This window comes from Nematolebias whitei, chromosome 10, assembly GCF_014905685.2.
Source record: "Nematolebias whitei isolate Nwh7 chromosome 10, NemWhi1, whole genome shotgun sequence".
NCBI lineage: Eukaryota > Metazoa > Chordata > Actinopteri > Cyprinodontiformes > Rivulidae > Nematolebias > Nematolebias whitei.
Window position 1 is genome coordinate 23,995,115 of NC_056507.1, and position 23,913 is coordinate 24,019,027.

A 23,913-nucleotide genomic window follows, 5' to 3' on the forward strand; every position below is an offset into this window, starting at 1 on the left:
TATATATATATATATGTATATATATATATATAAACTGACCACCCGAAAACGTGGGCTAATGTTGTGCCAAACATCGTTTGGCTGCCAAATGGCAACCATGGGAACGTGCAAGAGAGGACTTTAAAAATCAATTTGCAGAAGCGGGAGTGCGCAGAGGGAGGATTTGCTGTCCTTTTAGTCGAAATTTTGCAAGATTAACACCTAAAAACAAATATTTGTTTGTTTGACAATATAGTAAAGGTGTGTCTCCGTTGAACTTTTTCTTAATAAATGCACTTTAATGGTGTAATCATGTTGCCTGGGCGGCACGGCGAAATGCAGCTGTTTTGACGTTTGCTCCAAGAGTTCTGGAGCGAGACAATGGTGGCCCTATGGCAAACCAAGCGTCTCATTAATAGCTACTTTTACCTATTAATGAGATACTTGGCTTGCCTAAATAGGTTGAGGGCCCTCTAGCTCAGACCTGGGCATTGTATGGCCCCAGGCCTTTGGTTGACTCTGAACGGCCCCCCGTAAGGGGAATTACAAAATATATATATTTTTTATTTTACCTCATTCGTGGACTAAAGCTGCGTTGCTTTTATTTGAAGTTTTTTTTAAACCTACAAAATCACGCAATATGTAAACCAAGACATGCGCAATGCACATGAATGAATTGTTGTCACCAGCAGGTCACAAGATAATGTTAGCCCTCAAAAATGTCCACTCATGCTAAAATAGATGTCGAGTGCAGGGTTTTCAACAAAAAATGAACTGCTTACTGAAGTTGGAGATAAAGCTGTGAGTTTAGTTCATGGAGAGCAGATTGCTGTGTTTAAGGATTACAGTTTGAGTTGACATAAAGAGACAAAACACGCAGAGAAATACAAAAACTTGACTGAAGCTGAAAGGATGCAGACATCTGAAGCTTTACTAGCTAAGCTACAAATGCAGCAAGCCTTTTTTTTTTTTTTTTTTACTAAGCTTCCCACATCCAGGGATGCAGCAACCAAGACTAGCTTTGTGAAATACCACAGAATCGCTAAAAACAGTAAACCATTCTCGAAGGGGGAGTTTGTCAAAATGTGCTTGGTGGACTCAGCAGCGCTAATATGCCCTGAAAAAAAAAGAAATATTTGAGCAAGTCCCACTGTCCAGGCGAACCGCGACGAGAAAGATCGAGGACATTGCGGGGAATCTGGAGCTTCAGCTGCAACATGAAGTGGCAAGTTTTGACTTTTTCTGCTTGGCTTTGGAGCTGTGGTGTCTGTGACACAGCCCAGTTACTGTTATTTGTCCGTGGAATAACGGATTTCAAGATGGAGGAGCTGGCTGCAATGCGGTCAATGAAAGGGACAAAGACAGCAAACAATCTGTTCACGGAGGTAATGCATGGACACACTGGGACTGAAACGGAGCAGACTGACAGGTGTCACAACGGACAGTTGTCCAAATCTTATGGGGAAAAATGTTGGACTTTTGAAATGTATGCCAGATAAAGTGACTGAAATCATAATGATAATAATGCATCCATAACCTGAAATTTTGTTTTGCTTGTTTAGACAAAGAAGACTTGTAAAATCTATTTCTGACAAATGATGCAAAGAGAGAAAAAAAGAAGTTTGGTTGTAGAATTTGCAAATTTGAAGGATTAGACAGCTCTTAATAGTGAAATCTGATATTCTAACAAGAACAATATTTGGAAGAGTACCTTCTTGGAAAGACTCTTGTGATTCCTCCATCTGTAGCAACAAACCTGGCTACCATCCCATCCCTGAGAACAGGAAACATAACAGCCAGTCACATATTCACATCAATGACACACAGTTCATAAAGCTTTTTTTGAAACATGTGACAAGTGGTGGCACTGATATAGTAACACACACAGCTGAAAGCTAAGTCACTTGTCTTTGTACTGTACAGCCTAATGATAAACAGACACCCTTCAGAATTTGCAAAAGTGTGTTCAGATTATTTCAGACATATGGACACACTTTAAAAAGGAACAGAGTGATGTAATTACTTTGTTTTCCTCCCAAAACAGCATGTCTTGGCTTAGCTCAGTATGTTGGAAATAATGTGCATTTTGTGCATTGCTTTCATCATATTTCACAAGTAAGATTAGGTCAAATCCTTTATATTAGAGAATAAAAGGCTAAGACTTTGGCTCTGTTAGCCAATAAGTGGTGCATGAAACAAGCATCAGCTATCATACTTCAGAGGAAAAATGCACAACTGTAAAACAGAATGCAATGCATAAAAAATATTTTTAGCATTTTACCAAGATATTTCACGTTTCTGCAGTGTAAAATAAAATGCTTACATCTTTGCATTGCTTCAAATATAGAAAAAAGGAACCGTTGGCACATACACTGTCTGCTCTTTCCAAAGTTTAACCAGTTCAGCTGTCAGACCTGCATCTAGGATCAGTCGGCTCACAAGGGACTCATTGCCTGCGGATTAGGGATGAGATAAATTTCACATATTGTAGATATTACAGCACCAAAGTACAAGGAAGGAGAGTTATGGTAATGGAAATAATGACAGTTTTAACACATCTGGGCAGAGAAAGTGAATGCTTTAGACTGCAAGAAAACATTCTTGGTCAAGTGTCACTGACCAACGCATTTAAACAAGCACTCACATCTGTTTATAGGCAAACTATAAGGCTATCAGTGATCCAGAACGTAAAGGCAGTAGTTGGGGTCTGAAAAAGAGCAGCCAAAGCTTTTCTCAAGATGAATGTAAAATATAAATCTCCTGACATCTTAAAGCAGAGTGACCTGAGCGGCCATTTTATTTCAGAGAACAGACAGTATTTTGTGAACGGCTGGCTATTATAAAGCAAATAATGACAAGGTATTGAGTTTCAGCCTCCTTGTCAAGAGAAGTACTTTTCAAAATGAAATCATTTCAGCACATGTCCTTAAAGATCTCAACATCATTCCTACACAGCAACTCTTAAGTGTTATTTTAAATTATGCGTATATTATTATATTTTCTTTACAGAAACTCAACATAAGAGCCGCAAGAAAAAAATAAACAGTAATGCCAAAGTATATGACTTGACCTTGGGTTCAAATGGATCCAGGATATGTTAATCCATTTGCTGGTTGATGGTGGTAAGTCATACTTCGAGTGAGATCCATTAGAGGATAACAAACACACAATGAGTCATTGTATAGAATGACAACATCAGGCTTCTAGGGAACTCAGACGATCAGTCTTAGGTCACTCTGCTCTCACAGTACTGACCCTGAGATCATAATATCAGATTGGGGAATTGATAGTGCGTATCTACTGTATGCAAACAAAACATGTGCTACTTTGTGTAGGAGAATGAAAAACACTGTGATCTGATTTGGATGAAGTTGTGAACTTGAGTCATTGTCACGAAAATCCTGCAAAATGTTAAAATAATGCATGAAACAAACACGACCAGTATGAATGTGCCAAGTGAAGTAGCAGTGAAAGAGATGCATGACTCACATGCATCTGGAGTGTTTCTATCAATATACTGGTTGAAGTCGAGGAGAAGCTGGGTGTTGTTGAGTGACAGCTTCAGCTCTTTGCAGTACTCCCTGAAGAAACAGTATCGTTGAGTTTGAATCTCTGTCCCTTGTCTGTTTCTGTGCTCTGTAAGTGACGTCTACAGTGATGGGGCGACCACTCACCTTGGTGCAATGTAGGTGTAACCGAACTCCTCAAAACTCTCTGGTTGTAAGGTTTCCATGGCTTTGGAAAGCACAAAATGGCTTGTTTAGGCCCATAAATTGTTGAATTACATATATCAAACTATATACTGATCATCCATAACATTATGACTCCTGAGCAGTAAAGTGGGTAACATTCCTTGTCTTGTTAGAGTGAAATGATCAACAGGATGTCATATTGTAGGGGTTCTGGGTTTTGTCCTGTCTTTGTCTGTTTCCTCATGTTTTCCGTTAGTGCTCAGTGTTTTCCCTCGTGTTCAGCCCTTGTCTCACCTGTGTCAAATGTTAATCACCGCAGGTGTCTGTCATTTGTCCCAATCAGTGTTGCATATTTATTCAGCTCCCTGGTGTCTTGTCTTGTCTCTGGATTGTCCTTTATGCTGTTGTGGTCTGCCTCCCAGCCCGTCCCGTCCCATCCCATTCCGTCCCGTTCTGTCCTGTCCTGTCTGTCTGTTTTCAGTAAGTAAACTGCCCTGTCAGCCTTTTGATTTTGTTTTTGAAAATAAACCTTGTTTGACCTTGTTTTATCTTCCTGCAAGTGGGTTCAAACACACCTGATGGCCGAACGCGATAAAATCTGGAGACCAGAGCTGAACCCAGCAGGAGGATGATCACTCTATTTGAATTTCTGGCCATTGAAGTGAACAAGTCCGCCCGACGAGACAAATATATGGAGGAGAGAAAGAATCAGTTTAGGGGAACCCATCTGGCTGTCAAATTGGGGTCCTCAGACTCACAGTTTCTCCTTACCTCATCACCCCACCATTCTGCTGCACCCCACTGCCCACCTCATTCTCGCTCTCCTCCTGGCTGCCTCAAACAATCGTTGGAGAGAGGGGGGCAAACCGTTGGTCCTCCCTGAGTCCAGCACAAGGAGGGGAGAGCTTCATAAGCGGGGGACAACCCAGCCCTCGGTTGCCGGAGGAATGGCGTAAAATTTGGCTGGGGGGGGCGTAACTGTACTCGCCAGAGGAACAGCTCAACCCTCACCCACTGGAAGAGTGAGGGGAGCTTCCACTGGGCGAGAGGTATCCGTGCCCCCATGTGCCAGAGGAGCAGTCCAGCTCTCCCTCGCCAGAGAAGCGGTGGAAGGCTTCGCTAGTGGAGAGGTACCTAAGTCTGTCTGACACCCCTGCTGCAGCCCTGACCCTCAAGCCTGCTGCAGAGGTTCTGGTACCCTCACCTGCTGCAGAGGTTCTGGTCCCCTTGCCTGCTGCAAAGGTTCTGGTTCCCTCGCCTGCTACAGTGGTTCTGGTCTCCTCGCCTGTTACAGAGGTTCTGGTCCCCTTGCCTGCTGCAGCTTGGACCCCATCACTCGCTGCAGCCCGGATCCCATCACCTGCTGCAGCCCGGACCCCATCGCCCACTGCAGCCCAGATGCCATCGCCCACTGCAACTCTGACCCTCAAGCCTATTGCAATGGTTCTGGTCCCTTTGCCTGCTGCAGAGGTTCTGGTCCCAACATCCACCAAGGGTCCCATGGCAGGTACAGCACTGATCTCCTGCCTCATTGGGGACGGTCACCAGACCACCCGCCTGAGCATCAGGCCTGCTTTGGACAGTCCCCTGACCGTCTGCCTTAACTCTGGGTTGGTGTCCTGGGTCTCAGATTTTTTTGTGTTTAGAGTCCCCCTGTTGTTTTTTTAGTCCTCATTTTCCTCTGTTTCCCCATCTTGGTCTGTCCTGTTTTTGTCCCTTCTCCCACCCACGTTGGATGTAGCCTCATCCTTAGGATGTCAGGGGCCATCCCTTGAGTGGAGGGTACTGTAGAGGTTCTGGGTTTATTCCTGTCTTTGTCTGTCTCCTCATATTTTCAGTCAGCTCTCAGTGTTTTCCCTCCTTGTGTTCAGCCCCTGTCTCACCTGTGTCTAATGTTAATCTAATGTTAAAGGTGTTTGTCATTTGTCCCAATCCCTGGTCTTTGTCTTTGGATTGTCCTTTATGATGTTGTGGTCTGCCTCCCGTCCCGTCCTGTCCGTCGGTTCTCAGTAAGTAAGCTTCCCTGTCAGCCTTTGGATTTTTTTTCTAAAATAAATCTTGTTTTTTACTCTCGAGCCTCTGGACATCCTTCTGCACGTGGGTTCAAATAAACTTGATGACAGAACGCAGCATAACTTTAAATTTCTCTTCATAGGATCTTTCTGAATGGGGATTATAAAGAAAAGTTATAAGAAATGAATATATTCAATGTGATCAACATTCTGAATGACCTCAGCTTGGAAAAACTGAAATTATTTAGACAAAACTCTAATATCAAAACAGATTACTGTTTTAAACAACTCCAATACTTTTTTTTTTTTTTTTTTTTTTGCAGTTCATATAAAACCTATTTTCTAAACCTTTTTTCCAGATGTTTTGCATTTACAAATAGTGGCAGCAGCAGATAGTTGTATCACTTCAATTGCAGTCTAGGACACATCAAGCAGGAATATTACCGATATATTTTTGCCAAAATAATTGTGAAATTTAAAACTGACAATACAACATTTAACTATTACAGGGGAAAAAAATACATGAATTTACCATGTTTTTTTCACATGAGTACAAGTGAAGAAACATGATAAGATTGGATCACATGAACCCATTAAAAATGTTTAAAAATCACATGATAAACATTTGCAAAATGTGGTAATTTAGGGTGTTTTCCCAAGTAAGATCATGTGATTTCCACATGTAAAGTTCATATAAATTTGATTACAAATTCACAAAAATGTGCACAACATTTTTCACACATGTTCACATATGCCAAGTGAATTTAACATGTTAACTCGTAGAAGCATTTGGTGCTCATTAACATATTCTCTGCCCCTTGCATCTCATTTTGCCTATCTTATCTTTATATGGCTTCTTTTTTGTAATTTTTCAGTCATCTTTGATTTTTATATGGAAAGAACAACAAAGAACATCAAATGAGACTAATTAAAATCCTGTTGATGAGTATGCAACCAAGATATCATGTCAGTTATCTTATTTGAAGTAATGCATTTGACTGAAACTAGCCTGTGGCGTGGACCAAGTTTCCACACCCCTGCTGTAAGGGATTAAAAACCAATCTTGTGAACTGCTATACATTGCTTTAGATTGGAATTGTTTAATGCACATGGCAGAATTTTGCTTTGGCCTTGGCCCTACTAGGTTGTCAATCCTTTGATCTATCTCTTTGAGAAAAGTTGGGTGTCTACTCAGAGCTGTTGTGGATATTAATACAGCAATCTAATCAATATTAGGTGAGCAGTCATAACATTATGGCTGATCAGTGCATATTTTCATGGTGAGGAATAAATGAATGTTTACCGGTCCAGAAATTATATATAATACAAAAACAGATTTTGGTTAAAACATGGATGTGTCTGGGCACATTCCATACCAAGTTCCCACATCTTGAAACACACAGACACAAAAAGGTACTGGACAGATATGAGGTGATGCAGTAAGGTAAAGAGAGTGTTAATTGAGTAGAACATGGAAAGGATGAGAGAGTAACTGACTGAGAAATACTTGCCTTTTTGCCCTGTTGTGACCCCAAGGATGAAGAATCGGGAGAGAGACAAAAATAAAAAAAGACAAATGTTGATGAAAATGCATTCATCATCTGATACATGCTATCTGCAGAAAGTTGCTGGAGTTTGTGAATATTCCCCATAGTAGGTAATAAAAGAGCAATGGTGCAGTTAAAAAAGCTGTAACAGAAAAAAAAAAACTACATTTAAAAAGCACCTAAAATGTATTGTGTAGTTTGTAAAACACATAACATAGCATTATGGAAAACAAGACAAGTGAGACAGATAACGTAAAATAGCAAAACAACAAAAGCTAGGTAGTATTAGCGAAATGTCCCTCCAAATCTGCCCCCATCCCCTCTCTGGACTTCATTTAAAATACCAGCATGTTATTCTTATCTCATAAATGACAGGACAGGCATCAATAGCCATCATTCACTGATCTCCTAAAATAAAGACTTTTGGGCAATCCCTTTAAAATATATTGACTCATGTGGTACAGTCTGTGAAAGCAATTACTGAGCACCGAGTTTCCTTTAGGGTTTTGAAAATCTGGTGCAAGATGAAAAATGTCTTTCACATAAAACACAACAAGTTGATTCATTGTCACTCTGTCTCTGTAGACTGGGTAGGGCTGGTCCATTGACTTTCAACAACATTTAACTTTTTTTTGCCTTTTACTTATCTGTCAGCATCTCGTCAACCTGAGCATTAGGTCATTTACTCAGCAAATACAACATTCCTCAAATATGAATGACAAAAATCTATGCTCAACAAAAACACCCTTGGTGAGAGACCCTTACTAATGTATCAGGAGAACAAGTGGCTGCAGAAACCACCCACTGCATGGAAGTGATAAGATAGATTGGGGTTTAGGTGGTCTGGCTCCAATGTGAAACTCTATATGGCTGAACAGGGAACTTTAGAGTCCCAAATCCCCATGAGAGTAGTCTGCAGCAGCAAGGCATGGTGTGTTGCTCCCTTTAACAGGCCTGTAAATGTGCTGACAGTGTTTATGGCACAATGACAGACTCAGCAGAGGAGTAGTGAAATACAGGCTGAAACAGTCACTCAAAATCACATTTGATAGAAAAACTGCTCCGCTCGTTGTTTATACTCTGTGGCGTCACGTCAAAGTTATGAAAATTCCACTATAAGGCCAGATGATGGCATGCTTTTTTCAACTCGTATCATTTGATCAAAGCAAAGAACAACTCGTACAAAGGTCCATGCAGCCCTTTAAACAAATGCATTGGTTTGATCAGTTTCTGCTGATTTGTGTTAAGTGAGCAGAAGATGATCTCATCTTTAGAAGGCATGCAGGAAAAATTGAAACAATGTTTTCAACAAATCTGGCCAAGTTAATTATCGAAAAAAATAAACAATTACTCTTTTCTGTTTTCACAGAAAGTAATTTATTTTGAATCTAAAAACTAAGCCCCATCTTGTCTTCTAAACAGTTGTCCGATACTCTGTTGTTGTTTAATTAGACACTGAGAACCAATATAATGATATCAAAATAATATAGCATCGGGGAAAATAATAATAATAATAATAAAGTTATGCAGAAAAAATTAAACAAAACTGACATTTGATGAAAAAAAGGATTCCATGAAAACAGGCAGCTTTGTTTCACTACCCAACCAAGACACAAATCTAATTGAAGCATTGCCAAAAGCAAATATTTACTTTGAATTACATGTCTACAAAATCTAAAATAAATGTTTGACAATATACTTAAAATTTAATCAACACTAAGTATTGAATTTCAACATTTTGTCTGCATGGACACAAGCTAAAAGTGAAAAGAATCCCTCCCCTAAAGTTAAAAAAAAAAAAGATGCTGAAATGCTGACAGTGAGGAATATTAGACATGATTTAAAAACTGTATATTATTTCATACCAGAAAAAAAAAATCAGTAATGAAAAATGTCATAGTCTTTAAAATGAATCAAAATTATGCAAATGAAAAGAAGATGGTTTTGACAGCAGAGTGATCTCAGTCTCTGAAAGAACTATCACAGGAGAACTAACTGCATGCAGAACAGCTTGCAAATGTCATGCAGTCAAATTACTTCAAACTTGATAAATTTGTAAAAGTCTTCCAAACAAGAATCTAAAGACTTGCAGAAAGCATTTACAAACTGTGAAACTTGTGAAAACCAAAGATAAATATATGTACTATGTAATTATTCAGCCGTTTTAGGCCTCTTTTCTTTTAAAATGTTTGCATCTGTTCAAAGAATAATGCCTATCGTGTTGGATAATTGCATCTTCATATATATTTTTCACTGGTGGCAGGATGGCACAGTTGGTAGAGCTGCCACCTCTCAGGGAATCTCAGCCGGAGACCATTCTGGGTGGAGTTTGCATGTTCTTTCTGTGCAAGCTTGGGTTTTCTCCAGGTACTCCAGTTTCCTCCCACAGACCAAAAACATGCGTGTTAGGCTGATTGGTAACTCTAAATTGTCCCTAGGTGTGAGTGAGAGTGAATGCTTGTTGGTCTCGTTTGCCTCTATGTGTCCCTGTGATGGACGGAGACATGTCCAGGTTGTCCCCCAGCTCTCATACAGTGACTGCTGGACATGGGCTCCAGTGACCCCCATGATCCGAAAAGGAAGAAGCAGGTAAAAGATAATAGATGGATGGCTATTTTTCCCATGAAGATCTATGGTTTTGGGCTAAGAATTTTGCATCATAGTGTGTATGGCATGTAACATTAAACACATTTAAACATGTGTATGCAGCAAAGAGCAAAACAGGCAACAAAAAACAAAAACAAAAAAAAAGAAGAAGAAAGAATAGTGAGTACTTGCCCCAAGAAGAAGCTGTAGAAATCCACATTTTTGGAAAAATAGAAGAAGAAAGCAACTAATCATTGCACAAATAATTCAATACACATCATCTGCCTGTGTGACACAATTTCCTCTTTAAAACATGTTTTTAGTGCTATGTATGCATCTGTTCAAGATGGCTTATCCCCATGCTTTAACTGAACAAAGAAACTCAAGCCTAAATAAATTAATGCAGGAAGAAGTGGATTTAAAATATGTTTCATATTGTAAAGTTGGGAGGATAAAACAAACAAACACAAAAAAACCTATTTAGTAACATGGAAAATAATGACAAAATGGGAACACTTATTTTTCTAAGCTGGATGAAAGCCATATGAGGGGGATAAAGAGAGATAAAGTGTCATATTCAGACAAGATCAAAAGATGTAATATTTGGGCTGGGTATGTGAGTGGAAAAGGATGTTGGATAGTTTGAGTGGGAGTGAAGATCAACTGACCAGCAGGTTACACTACAAAAGAACAGCACAGTGGGGATTTTTGCTGATCTGAGCTGCAAAATACAAAGGAGTGGCTGCGGCTGCAGATAGCACAGAATAATCCAAAGCAAGTGGAAATACTCAACAATACAACTCAAAGAATAGATGTGAGTTGGATGTAAGAGATCAACAAAGATCTCATCATTCTGCATGTCTGGATGCAAAGATACTCACATGTGGCTTGTTTTAAATCATCTCCCAGCTGAGCTTGAATGAAATGTTCACTGTATTTAGGTAAAACTAGAGCCAGGCTGCAGCAAAAAAGCAAAAAGAGAGGGAGAAAGGATAATTGCCTCTTTTAACTAAAGCTATAGTTTGCATCAGAAGATCTCCTTTTAGCATTCAGTGAATTAACTTAATAAAATAAAATAGGTCTCACCTGTAATCTGTTCCATTGACTGGTGCCCATGTGTAGGTCCTGACTCCTCTGTCTATGTATCTCTGGCAAAAATCAAGCACAGATCGATGCTATTTTATATTGCTTAAATAACAATCAGAGAAAAAGTACAATAATCTATATTTTTGTCCAAATAAGAAAACACAGCTTTTCAACAGTAGATAGTTTTATTATATTAATATGTATTTAAATGTCTCTGTTTACTTAAGAGTTTGTTCAAATAATCTAGCCACTTTTTCAGGGCAAAGCAAATAACAACAAAAGTTCAGACACAAAGTTTAAATAAAGAACTGCAAAACTTGATATAAATTTGGGTGATAATGAAAAAAATAAGACCAACTGCTGTTTTATTTTTGTATTTTCACAAGCTAGTGTAGTTCAATTTACTGTGGCAAATTAAAAAACTGAAAAAAAATAAAATAAAAAATAAAATAAAATACAATAAGCTACTGTAGAAAAAGTATCTCTTCCTGAAAAACCTTGCTTGGCTTTGGCTAGCTTTCATTTCATATCAGTTCAATTATGAAAATATTTAGAAATCATTTTATTAGACTCAAAGCTATGCTAGGAGAAAAAAGGACTAATTAGTACTTTTATTTTGTAAGGAAATTGCAATCTTCAGAAGAATCATTAACATTATTTACTCTTGGGTAATTTTTTTAGGACAATATATTAATACATTTCTAATTAAATGACAATAAGTGTTCAATACCTATAAGCCACATTTGCCCTGTACTACAGTATTTTCATAGGAACAATGGTAACTGGTAGCACTTAGCCTCACTGTTTCCTTCAGTTCAGATTTGATTAAACATACTGTTAGAAAAAGCCTCAGTTTCTTGACTTTATTCGCATAAACACAAAGCAATAATTAAAAATTTTACCTCATCCTGAGTTTTCACTAAAGTGTCGATGGTTTGTTCTCCCGTCTCCCCATCAATCATATTTTTCCTAATCTGCGTAAAGAAAAAAAGAGACAGAGTGTATTGTTACCATTGCCGACTCTGGTGCAGTATTGACTCATTTGTTATTGTGCCCCATCATTTCAAGGTGATACGAAACATTTGATATACAAATCCCTGTCTGTATGTTTTTGATTTGTTTATCTGATACTCTACCCCCACTTTTATGTCATTCTCCAGCTCAGCATCAAGGAAATCCAGGGTAACGGGCTCCTGAAATTTAGGATTCTGGGGAAGGAACAATTTTTAAATCTTGAATAAGGCAGTTTTAGAAAACCACATAAACAAACAAATAAAATGGGTGTAAGAGAAATGTAGAAAAAAATGCATTTTATTCTTGCTCATTCAGAATAAAGCTCCTTGCTTTCTATCACTTAATTTAAAGTTGGTTGAATCTGATGCATAAAGCAATGTTTCATTTAAAAACAGAATTGTTCATATTGTAAGTCTAGCACATTAAAAAATGAAAAATGAAAACCTTTTATTCAACTAAACTGTAGTACATTGAATGTACGAGTCAAATTTTAGAAATCGTTGGGTCACAAGCAGCCAGTCACTAGTACAAGTACAATTAAAACCAACACCCATCCACCCATTCATTATCTTAACTTGCTTCTTCCTTTCCGGATTGTGGGGGGTCACTGGTGCCTATGTCCAGTCGTCACTGTATGAGAGGAGGGGGACAACCTGGACATGTCTCCGTCCATCACAGGGCCACATAGAGACAAACAAGACAAACAGCCATTCACACACTCACTCACACCTTTGAACAATTTAGAGTTACTAATCAGTCTAACATGCATGTTTTTGTTCTGTGGGAGAAATCCAGAGTACCCGGAGAAAACCCATGCATGCACAGAAAGAAAATGCAAACTCCACTCAGAAAGGCCCCTGGCAGGGATTTGATATGGCAACCTTTTCACTGAGAGGCAACACCTGTACCAACTGAGCCATGGTGCCACCCCAATTAAAACATATAAAAATTAAACCAAAAAAAAGTTGAAACATCTAAGATAATACCGGTATGTACCTGTATGCAAGGCACTCCAGTCATTCACAAATACAACATTTGTTTAAGTTTGTTGCCACATTGATGAAAAATAATAATAAAAAACATAATCTATCTGCTTTCTGAATAAGAAAACACATTTATTTTCCATTCGTTAGCAAGTTCAGAGTCAGCATCAGAACATTTGCTGCCAAAATTTCTTCAGTATCAAATAATATCTCTTTAAAAACAAAACCTATAAAGTAGCTGCACTGCCATTATCCTATTAATATCTTCTTCATCTTCATTTTCTATTGCTTGTACGTAGTTGGGTTGCGGAGGTAACAGGTCCAGGAGAGAAACCCAGACACCCCTCTTACCAGTGACACTTTCTATCTTGTCCTATGAGACCACAAGGTATTCCCAGGCCAGAGAAAATACATAATCTCCCCAGCATTTTCTGGGACTTACCTAAGGCCTCTTACCAGTTGGACATGCCCAGATAACCTCTAAAGGGAGACAGCTAATGCCTAAATCACCTCAACTGACTCTCTTCAAAACTGAGGAGCAGCAGCTCTACCCCGGGCTCCCCCCGGATGATGGAACTTATCACCCTATTTCTAAGGCTGAGCCAGACCACCCTACAAAGAAAGCCCATTTTTGCCGCTTGTATCCGGGATCTCGTTCTTTGGGTCATGATCCAAACCTCATGACCATAGGTGAGGGTTAGAATAAAGACAGACAAGTAAATTGAAAGCTTTGCTTTTCGACTCAGTTCTTTCTTCACCACAACTGACCAAAGCAATGCCTTCATTACTGAAGATAAGGCACCAAACTGTCAATCCATCTCCTACGCCCTCCTATCGTCACTTGTGAGCAAGATGCCCAGATATTTAAACTCTTCCATCGGAGGCAAAGTCTCAACCCCCCACAAACTGGATTGGAAACAAGGGACAGCCCTGGCAGAGTCCAATCTGCACTGGGAAAAAGCTGGGCATTGTGCCAAGAATGCAGACACAGCTCCTGTTTTGGTTATACAAGGACCAGATAGCATTTAAAAGCAAGCCAGGCACCCCATATTCTGGCAGCACCCCCCACAAAATGCCTTGAAGAACATGGTCATAAGCCTTTGCCATGTCCACAAAACACATGTAGAATGGAGATGCAAACTCCCATAACTCGCTTAACAAATCTGCAAATGTGAAGATATGGTCCACTGTCTCACAACCAGGATGGAAGTCATGCTGTTCCTGATGAATCTGAGGATCAAAAGTTGTTTGGAGCCTCCCTTCCAATACCCTGGACTAAATTTTCCCAGGGAGAGTAAGAAGTGTGATTCCATGCTTGTTGAAGCACACTCTCTGGTTCCGCTTTTTTAAAAAAGGGAACCACCATCCTGGTTTGCCACTTCACAGGCATTTCCCAAGTCCTACATGTTGTGTTGAAGAGAGGTGTCAACTATGACAGACCCACAACATCCAGAACCTTCAGCATCTTGGGGCAAAGCTTGTCCATACCTGGCGCCCTGCCAACGAGGAGCTTTTTGACTACCTCTATGACCTCTGCCATGGTAATGGACTTGTCTTGCCCCTAGTCTTCAGACTGTACCTCCTCAAAAGTGAACATAGGAGATCTTCAAAATGCTCTACAACATCTTCAGTCCAGGTTGAAGTCCCACACCCAAACAAAATGCAATCTGGGAAGGGTCACGCTTTTCTCTTCTGAGTCGCTGAATAGTTTTGTCAGAACCTCTGCAAGGCCAAGCAAAAGTCCTTTGCTATAGCCTCCTATGCTGGAGTTTTGCATTTGCAATCAACAAAGCTGCAATTCTTCTGGCCATTCTGTACCCATCATCTGCTTCAGGAGTCCTGGACAACCAAGTCCTGAAGGCCTCCTTCTTTGGTTTGATGGCCTCCATCAACACTAGTGTCCACCAGTGGGTCCTTTGGTTGCCGCCACTACAAATGCCAATGATCTTCAGGCCACAGCTCCTAGAAACTGCATTTACAATAGAGGCCCTGAACATGGCCCATTCAGATTCCATGTCCCCTACCTCCCCCGGAACAAATGAAAATCTCTCCTGGAGATGTGAGGTGCAGGTCGCACAGACAGGGGGCTCCACCAGACATTTCCAGTTCACCCTTATTATATGTTTGGGTTTACCAGGTCTGTCCTGCATTCTCCCCCACCACTGGATCCAACTCACCACCAGGTGATGAGCAGTTGACAGCTCTTCCCTTCTCTTCAATTGAGTGTCCAAGACAAAGGACAGCAGGTCCAATGACACAATTACAACATCTACAATCAACGTTTGACCTAAGGTGGCCTGGTACCAAGAACCTCTCTGTGCTCAATTATAATGTTCATTATGGACAACCCATGCCTAGCACAGAAATCCAATAAATGAACACCATTCGGGTTCAGATCAGGGAGGCCATTCCTCCCAGCCACCCCACCCCCTTTCAATAACTCCATTATTGCCCACATGGGCATCCAAGTGACCCTATCATCCTTATAATAATTAAAACTTTAAACACTTATCTGGTTTTAAGAAAATTTAAAAACTAAAATTTGTATCCATTTTGTATAATTTGTTTGTGAATATTTCAGAACAATCAGTTGCCTTTATGACAATGGGCATTTTACCAAATTTTGAGATCTCAAAATAACACGTCTCCTTTGTGTGAGTTAATATACTACTCTTTGAGGAAGCCAACGATTTGTGTAGAAAATCCCCTAAGGCAGGGTTTATAAGTTTCAGGTGTAAATCAATTTATTCACATGTAAACAGCACATATATTTTATTTATTTGTGGCCAAAGGTTATGTATTCTATTCAGACGCAGTGACAATAATGTCCCCCTATACTTGAACCTAATCAAATCCAGGACATAAAAAACAAATGGAATGTGCCATATGGCACTATTTTGACACCACATTTGACACCACCCACAGCTGAATAAGATTTGATACAAAATGACACTGAACTCTGTGAACGTCCTCTCTTAAAACTCTATACGTCTGAGTTGCTTTATGGTGGTATAAAATAGTAGCAGGAATCTGGACCTACTCTATAAAAGAAGAGGACATGGAATCTGATCCCAGCCTGCCCTCCACAGCATTTTAAACTCAAAATGTGCTAAAAGTACATTGTTAAAGAGGTATATTTTGAGTATTATCAAAAGCAATATGCATTTTGTCTTAAAAATGTCTTAAAGGGTGTAAAAATGTTAAGTCCTTGCTATAGGAGAACTCAAGTTTTAGACATAAAAATCTGAGGAACAAAGCTATATGCAGACAAGAAGAGCAATCAATAAATAATGATGTTCTGTGAAAGGCATAAATGAAGTCTCTTACATGTGATGGTGAGTAAAATAAAATGGAGCAGCAAAAGGAGGATGATGAAGATGAAGCATCTCAACATGAAAATGAGAAAAGAAAGAATAAAAGATCAAGAGGTTCACCACTGGCTGACACAAAACAAAACATCATTTGTACCATGATAAGGAAATTAAAAAATACGAAAAAAGGGGGACATTGAGAGGTTAAAAAGGAAAAAGAATTAGTGGAAAAACAAAAGAACATCAGAGAAATTGCTGTACTGTATGTCAGCAAGTGAGCTGAGGTGGAGGTGTGAGATGAAACTAAAAACACTGAAGCAAGACAGAAAGTTTGGAAGCAATATTTCACATTTAAATGTTAAACAGTGCTCAAGGTCACTCTCAGTATCCCTCATTATGGCATTTGGCTGATTCAGTGAGAATGTGTCCTAAGGCTGATGAGAAAACAGTTTGCTGCATTGCAACAATAAAATGAGATCATTCCGATGGTGCCTAGTTACAGCATCAGGTCACTCTAAGGTCATATTACTCTGTAGAATAATTTGATATGCACTCCTGAAAGTCATTATATAACATTATTGACATAAACAAAACAGAATTTCCAAATAATAGCATGAATATGTATGGTCTCAAACTACGAGTGCTGCAAGGAATGTGAAATGTGAAAATGTATGTGAGAATGTGAAAAACTGGAAGAAAAAAGTTTTTCTTTTAGAAATCTACTAAAACTGATGATTAATAAATAAGACATTGTTCTTTATAACATGTAAAACATGTACTATCTTTGTTTTATTGCCTAATGCTGCCAAACGTGCAATATACCACCAGATAACTAAGACCACTAAGAATCACAGCATACTCATTTTCTGCACAATTTTTGGAGGGTCAATCTAAATACGGATGCAGAAGCATTAGTTTAATTAGAAAAAAAATCATGAAGCACTCTACACTAAACTACTCACAAATGTATCTAACTAAAAACATAAACCAGCTATATTACTTCAGTTTTATGTACAGTACTTCAGACATGACTTCAAATTATTGTCTCCTGATAGAAATGATAGTTGGCTGATGTAACTACAACTACAGCTAAAGAGCTATTAAACAGAAACATCTAAAACACTAGAGTACAGCTACGCCTGTTAATACTACATCTATGCCGTCTCACCTCATGAAAAGTGACAGCATACTTATTATTGAGCTTTAGTTTTCTGTTATGTATCCTTTTCTAAGAAAAGTGTGAGACAAAAATGTACAGAGATAAATGTTGGTGTTAACTGTGTTATCGTTGAGAAAAGTAGTACTAGACACATGCACATCTTAAACTAGATTACATTATTTCAGGTTGAACACAAAGATGGTGTGTGGGTTAAAAAAAAGACTAAAACAACCCCTTAAAATAGAAGGAACTGGATAAATAATGGTTAGATCTTATCAGTAAAGCCTAAGGCCTTTAAACATTGTGCTTGTCAAGGTGTCAGAATAAACTTTACACCTTTTCAGCCTTATTTTCTTCCTCGTTTACAATTTAAAAGCCAGTCTCGATCCCTGATTATAAAAGTCACTTCTTTTTTATGTTGTTTTCCAGTGCATAGAGTTGCGAGTATTCACTAATGGGAACTGACAGCATATAAATCACCACATCAATAAAAGCATTAAAGTAAAGAAAAAATATATATAATTTGCTCCATAACTGTCAAGAAGTGTGTGTGGTCTGCAGTTTCAGATCAGTGAAGGGGCCGTTCTGAAGCTCAGGGTAACACATGGCCCCGTGAAGCCTGTCAGTGCCAGCTCGCCTCGGGCTGAAGTAGGTGAGCTGCAGTGGGATTTACTGAAGAAGGCTGGAACCTCTTGTAGGGTCATGGCTAATTTTTACGGGGTCACGTCTTAATATGTGTCAGTGGCTGGAAGTCCACATGCATTTCTCTGACAAATTGTGAGACTACTCAGAACCTTAAGAAATACTCAAACAGACAGTATATATATGTGTATAAGTATGTATGTATATATGTATATACATTCCTTCCAATCCCTTTGTTTGATCAGTTTCCTCTAGATAAGGAAAAACACATAACAGCAGATAAAGTTTTGACATCAGAATAAACTAAATTTGAATATAAAGGGTGCTATGAGACTTTATAACTAATTACATTTACAAAGTAGAATGTGCCACTGCATTTCTTGTTGTCCCTTATTCTCAAACATGTACGCCATATCAGTGCCAGCTCCTCATATCTGTGCAGCCCCATATGCTAGAAGTGACCTTCCAGTCAATATCTAAGGGCTGATTATATCATATTTATATTCTAGCGGGGGAATAGGTTCTTTTCATCAAGACTGATGAGGAGGCGGCACATGGAAAAGTTTGAAGAGCCTTTGCCATCTGCCAGGCAGAATTCTGTTCACTTGCTTCAACCAGCTTCAGTGAAACTACGTAGAATAGTGAGGATTTTATTTAACACACCAACACATTTATATGCTGATGCATACAACGTGATGCATGACGCCAGATGTTGTACCTTTGGCTGAAGATTAGGATGCAGCAGGACATAGCCATTGGGATCAATGGCAAAGTAGTAGCCATTTGGACCGATCTGGTGTCAAGGTGAACAAAGAAGGAAAAAAGTGTTAAAAAGGAAACAAATATGTCAATATATTGATAGCATGAGGAGGTTGCATTATGGTGGGGTGGTTCAAAAGGATGTTATCAACTTTAGACAACTAGGTTAAAGATTAAAACATTTAGCAGAAACTTTGTATTGAATATGCCTATTTTATGACTTATCCCCTTATTTGAATGCAAGCTGAATGATAGCTGAAATTTAAAAATACCACAAAAAGAATGTTAACAGTATTGTTATTGTGTTGGTTTAGACATGGCCTACTGGTTTGTCCAAGATAAGCTCTTACTTGATGGCACCAGTCCAAACCCCACACAACTTTGAACAGGAGGACTCCGCTACCGAAAATGAATGTATGGCATAAAAGTTCCATGGCATTCGGTGGACCAAATATTCAGTTTAACATAATGGAAGACCTCATGTAGACACATTTTGTCTGTGTGCACGTGATCACATATGGGTATGGTAAACTCACTGTGAAACGTGGTGTGAGCTTTTTGATGTCATCAAGAGACACATCAATCCCCATCACGCCAAGAATCAACTGATTTTGATGCTAATGGAAGAAATGTGAAAAAAATATGAGGACTATTGCATACAATAACATTAACCATTTATATGTTCATATGTTAATGGGCTTTACCTTGCCATTTCTTTCATCAGTGGTTTTAGTTCTGTTGAACACTGGCAGTGTTCCAGTGATGACCAGGCCCAGTTCCTGGTGTAAAGTCAAGCACTGTATACCTAATCTTCATTTATTTGTGTAGAAAATGTTTGTATTTATTTAGTACAAAAATGAAACCGTACCAGAGCATCAAGGTACACATTAGTCCATTGAACTTGTTTGGCCTTCTTGTCTGCTAGAACCATGGGTCTCCCCAAGACATCTAGGTATTCCTAAATTAAACATAAGCAGTATCAGTGATGAATATTCTGGATCAAGTTTCCACATTTTCTCAAATTATATTAAAAAAGCAACCTTTAGACTTCACCTGTGTGTTTATTCTGATGGCGCCAATTGAGGGAATCTCATAGAAGTAACCTGGAAAAATGATCACACTTAAAAATGTTAAATAAGATTCAGTTTGCGAGCTTAAAATAGGCACATAGAGATATTTGACACATCAGATGGTTTTTACTTGTGTTTGAAACACTTTTGACTGATTCACAGTGTTTCAGTTCTCCTTCAGTTATCCAGAAGAAGATGAAGTTATTCTTGTCTGAGCTGCTGAAGTCTACATTTTACCAGTTTATTTTATTTTATTTTCACAAATAAGCCTCTCTGTTTCACTTTGTCTAGTTCCTAAACTATTTTTGGATTTTAATCTTTAGTTTGTTTTTGTAAAAAAATGAATAGAAAATACCAAAGTTCATGCTCAATAATCCAGGTAAAAATCCAACAATGGTTTTGCTGAGACATTTCAACCTTCATCCGAAGGACTCCTTCAATCTGAGGAGCCACCAAACAAGCTGATCTCCACAAAATTGCATTCTCCACAGTGGAAGTCCGGAGACCATCTTAGTACCAGCAAACTGTTTTGTTTCCACTGTGGAGTATGCTGTTTTGTGGAAAGCAGTTTGTTTGGTGGCTCCTCAAATTGAAGAAGTCCTTTGGATGAAGGACGAAACGACTCAGCAAAAAAAAAAAAAAAGAAACTGTCTAGATGACCTGACTGAACATTGTTAGAATAGAAATCCTTTTTACAAATCACTCAATACAATTTGATGGTGACGTAACAAAATATTATCTAAATATGGAATTACAATAAACAGACAATAATATCAAATACCTTTATTTGAGCATGCCATCCACTGAATGGGTCCTTTATCATAGTTATGTTGTCCTACTGAAAAGGTAAAGATTCTGACCTAGAACATAAAAAAAAATACTTTTACACATACTGATACATTGTAATAATTACTATTTTTAATTTAGCACTGTCTATACTGAAAAATAAACAATACAAACTAATGACAAGTAAAGTGATTTATATTTATTTTTCCATTGAAATACATCATTTGGCTGGTAAAAAAAGGATTCATATCATTTGTGCAGATGTTTTATTTTTAAGCAGTCCAATTACCACTGATTTGTCGACCAGACACAAACTTTTGTCAAAATAAAACCATCTTGATTTTCACATCCTTCTGCAACACCACAGACACTGTTTACAGACAGCTTGACAAGCATGGTGAAGAGCCCCAAGTGTAGACTAAAGGCTCCTACATACTCGGGCGTACTGTGTGTACTCCGTGAGTCACGCGGACAGTGTCCGCAGACAGTTTAGACACTCGAGCATACACCCTGATGAGCTGCAGCCCAGCTCTGCATGCAAGAGGCGTTTACCTTTGGGACAAATAGAGATCGCCGATTGGTCATTTGCTGACACGCCTACTGGATTGATTGACAGGTCGCCAACAAAAAACAAGAGCTATCAGCAGCCCTGGGTAAAGGCAGCTGGCAGCCCAGGAGCAGTGGTGTTCTGTGTTTATATGTTGTTAATAAAAAGTTGTATTAAAAAAAAAAAAAAAAAAAAAAACCAAAACAGGGAGCACTGGTCCTGCAGCCCACACATCAGACGGCCCACCGGAAAATCTCCAGACCCTCCCGCAGCCACGCTGGGCCTACTTTTAATTCTCTCGTGACAAATTCCTTCATTTCTCACAATTTCAGTCATCAACGGACGAGGAGGAAGAGATTGCTTGCCTCTTGGCAAAAAACAAAAGAAAAGGCCATTGAACCAGATCAGGGATGAAGAAGGGGGAATTTAATACATCGGTGTTGCATACAAAACAGTCCGTTGCCGGGCAGTTTAATTGTACGACACGAGTACGCGTACGCGGTCATAAAAATTGAACTTTGCGCAGACATGGCTTGCAGACGTCCACTTTGAGTCCGCGTTGAGTATAGTTGAGTACGCATGTACCTTTGTGGAGTGAAGTACGCCCGAGTATGTGGGATTCCTTAAGAACGAAAACGGCAGATCTTAATGTGATGAAGCATGTGCTGTGCTGGAATTAGTGAGAATTCTGGTGGCAGACACCACAGCACACCCTCAAAGGTCGTATAAGTCTGCACGGTGACAGGTGGGAGCAATCTGGGAGGCAGGATGGGTTAGGAAGGCCGTTTAAATGTTGCTAATTGTTGGTCATTTCCTTCAAGAAAACCTGATAGTAAAGATATGTAGTCCTCTTAAGGAAAAACATCTGGATTATAAGGTTGTAAAACTGGGTAGCTTTTTCCCCTCTGCTGTTTATTGTTCTGTCAGGCTTGTTTCTTTTTACTTCACTAATGGGTGTTAGCTTTTGATTTCTTGCCTGTCGGCGCTTCTAGTTTCTTTCTTTCGTTCTTTACTTAATAAAGGTTTATTTGCTCCTTGTCTTCCTGCTGTCTACCCGTCAGCTTGCATGTGCATTCCCATGCACACCATCAAACAAAACTAAATGTGCACGTGTGTCACTTAATGACCGTACCTTTTTGTCAGCGTTGTATTTCTCGAGTACAGAGCGAGCTCTTTCCTCTCCCCCATCAGTAAAGAGCATGATGATCTTGTTGCAGTTGGCTCTGCTTATATTTGTCTAGTCAAAGAAAGCAGACAAGCTTTTAGAAACTTTGCTTCACTGAAAGAAAAAAAACACAGAAGGTTTTGAAGCTCACAAATCTTTTTTATTTTTATTTTTTGTGTAAAACTACAAACTGTACGTTTTGGTAAAGCAGGCATAAATTAGAAAAATCCTTTATTTTGTTTTTGATTTGTCCAAACATACAATTGGACGTGAACTGGCTAAGAGTTAAGGTTTAACAGTCTGAGCAGTAATTGTGAAACTTAGTCTAAAGTCTGTTATTCTATAAAATATTTTAATTATTTATCTTTAATTTGTTTTAGTCAAACAGGAGGTAAGCAGTAACACATCCATGCAGGAGATGGCAGCAAAGAACAACTTAAAGCTTCTAAATTATGGAGACGTCACATGCAGCATTCACTCGAAACTTGATTTAAACCTCGAGCTCTCATCACAATGAAGAGCAACAAAACAAAGTGTTGTTCTCACCGCGTTGAGCTGCTCAAACGCGAACTCAAATCCTTTCGTGTAGTTGGTGATCCCCTTGGCTGTGATGTTCTGAACAGCATCTTTCAGCAGCTTTTTGTTCCTCACGTTGGCCTGAACCAGATGGTCGAAACACGCCGTGTTCTTCACCCTGGTGTTAAACTGGGAAACAGAGGCAAGGCGTTATGACCTGAAAATGATTCGTATGATTAAAGCATCTGTGCATGTGTAACAAATACGAATGGGGCATGGACACACACGAGCACCCTCACACACATATATACACATAGAAGCACTCCCACCTGGCCTTGGCTGTTATCAGGCTGTGGTAAACAGACACATTCATCAAGCCCCACTAATTGCTTCACATTCTTGGAGCTCAACGATGTGGTACCCATGGAAACAAGATTCTGCTATATAAAAATGAGGACGGGCAGGAACACCGTCCATTTGTAAAGGTGGGACCTCTTCATTTTGGTCATCCAGCACACATGCGTAAAGATCCGTCATCTGGTACCTAAACAGAACAGTTCTCCGAGTTGAGCTCACCGTCCATATGTTATCAGCAAAACTTAGCTCCGAACAGAAGCAATACAAATTTGTTCCAAAGAGCTCCAAATTACAAATAATATTAATAAAATAAGCAATTATAGGATAAATAAGTAATAAAATAAAGGACTTGGAACATCAGAGTAAGTAAACCAGCTGTTCTAAAACAACACTGGGCCTCATTGATCTTAACTGATCAATATGTCTGTGTGAGGTGGCCAACAGGAAGGCTGATGACCCTGATCTACATAAACAACAGGCAATATAAGCCTTGACCGTTGAGGAGTGTGCACGTAGCAGGGACTGAAAATCCTTTTAGAGTGACAGTATCAAAATTACAGCACATTTCTCTCCTGAGACTTTTTTTTTTTTTGTCTAAACAGAAATGATATAAATTGGCACAATATAAATTTAACAACAGAATCAAAAGGTATAGCTGTTGTCTGTCAGATAGAAGGTCGCTGGATTGAATCCTGGCTGGGG

The 23,913-nt window shown here is 39.1% G+C and overlaps 1 protein-coding gene across 1 annotated transcript in view; it reads right to left on the reverse strand.

Annotated features, from left to right (window-relative positions):
• Positions 1-1,268: 1,268 nt before the first annotated feature.
• LOC119416037 (voltage-dependent calcium channel subunit alpha-2/delta-1) overlaps positions 1,269-23,913 on the reverse strand; it is a 66,405-nt gene continuing 43,760 nt past the window's right edge. Inside the window, exons 11-29 of the mRNA XM_037683206.1 lie at positions 22,885-23,043; positions 22,306-22,410; positions 20,622-20,700; positions 19,824-19,873; positions 19,639-19,728; positions 19,475-19,549; positions 19,307-19,387; positions 18,730-18,804; positions 12,039-12,110; positions 11,805-11,876; positions 10,903-10,964; positions 10,698-10,774; positions 10,009-10,020; positions 7,195-7,203; positions 3,654-3,714; positions 3,469-3,560; positions 2,351-2,432; positions 1,691-1,753; positions 1,269-1,311 (exon numbers count right to left, since the gene is read on the reverse strand). Coding sequence (XP_037539134.1) covers positions 1,269-1,311; positions 1,691-1,753; positions 2,351-2,432; positions 3,469-3,560; positions 3,654-3,714; positions 7,195-7,203; positions 10,009-10,020; positions 10,698-10,774; positions 10,903-10,964; positions 11,805-11,876; positions 12,039-12,110; positions 18,730-18,804; positions 19,307-19,387; positions 19,475-19,549; positions 19,639-19,728; positions 19,824-19,873; positions 20,622-20,700; positions 22,306-22,410; positions 22,885-23,043 — 1,359 coding nt within the window. The remainder of the gene's footprint in view (positions 1,312-1,690; positions 1,754-2,350; positions 2,433-3,468; positions 3,561-3,653; positions 3,715-7,194; positions 7,204-10,008; positions 10,021-10,697; positions 10,775-10,902; positions 10,965-11,804; positions 11,877-12,038; positions 12,111-18,729; positions 18,805-19,306; positions 19,388-19,474; positions 19,550-19,638; positions 19,729-19,823; positions 19,874-20,621; positions 20,701-22,305; positions 22,411-22,884; positions 23,044-23,913) is intronic.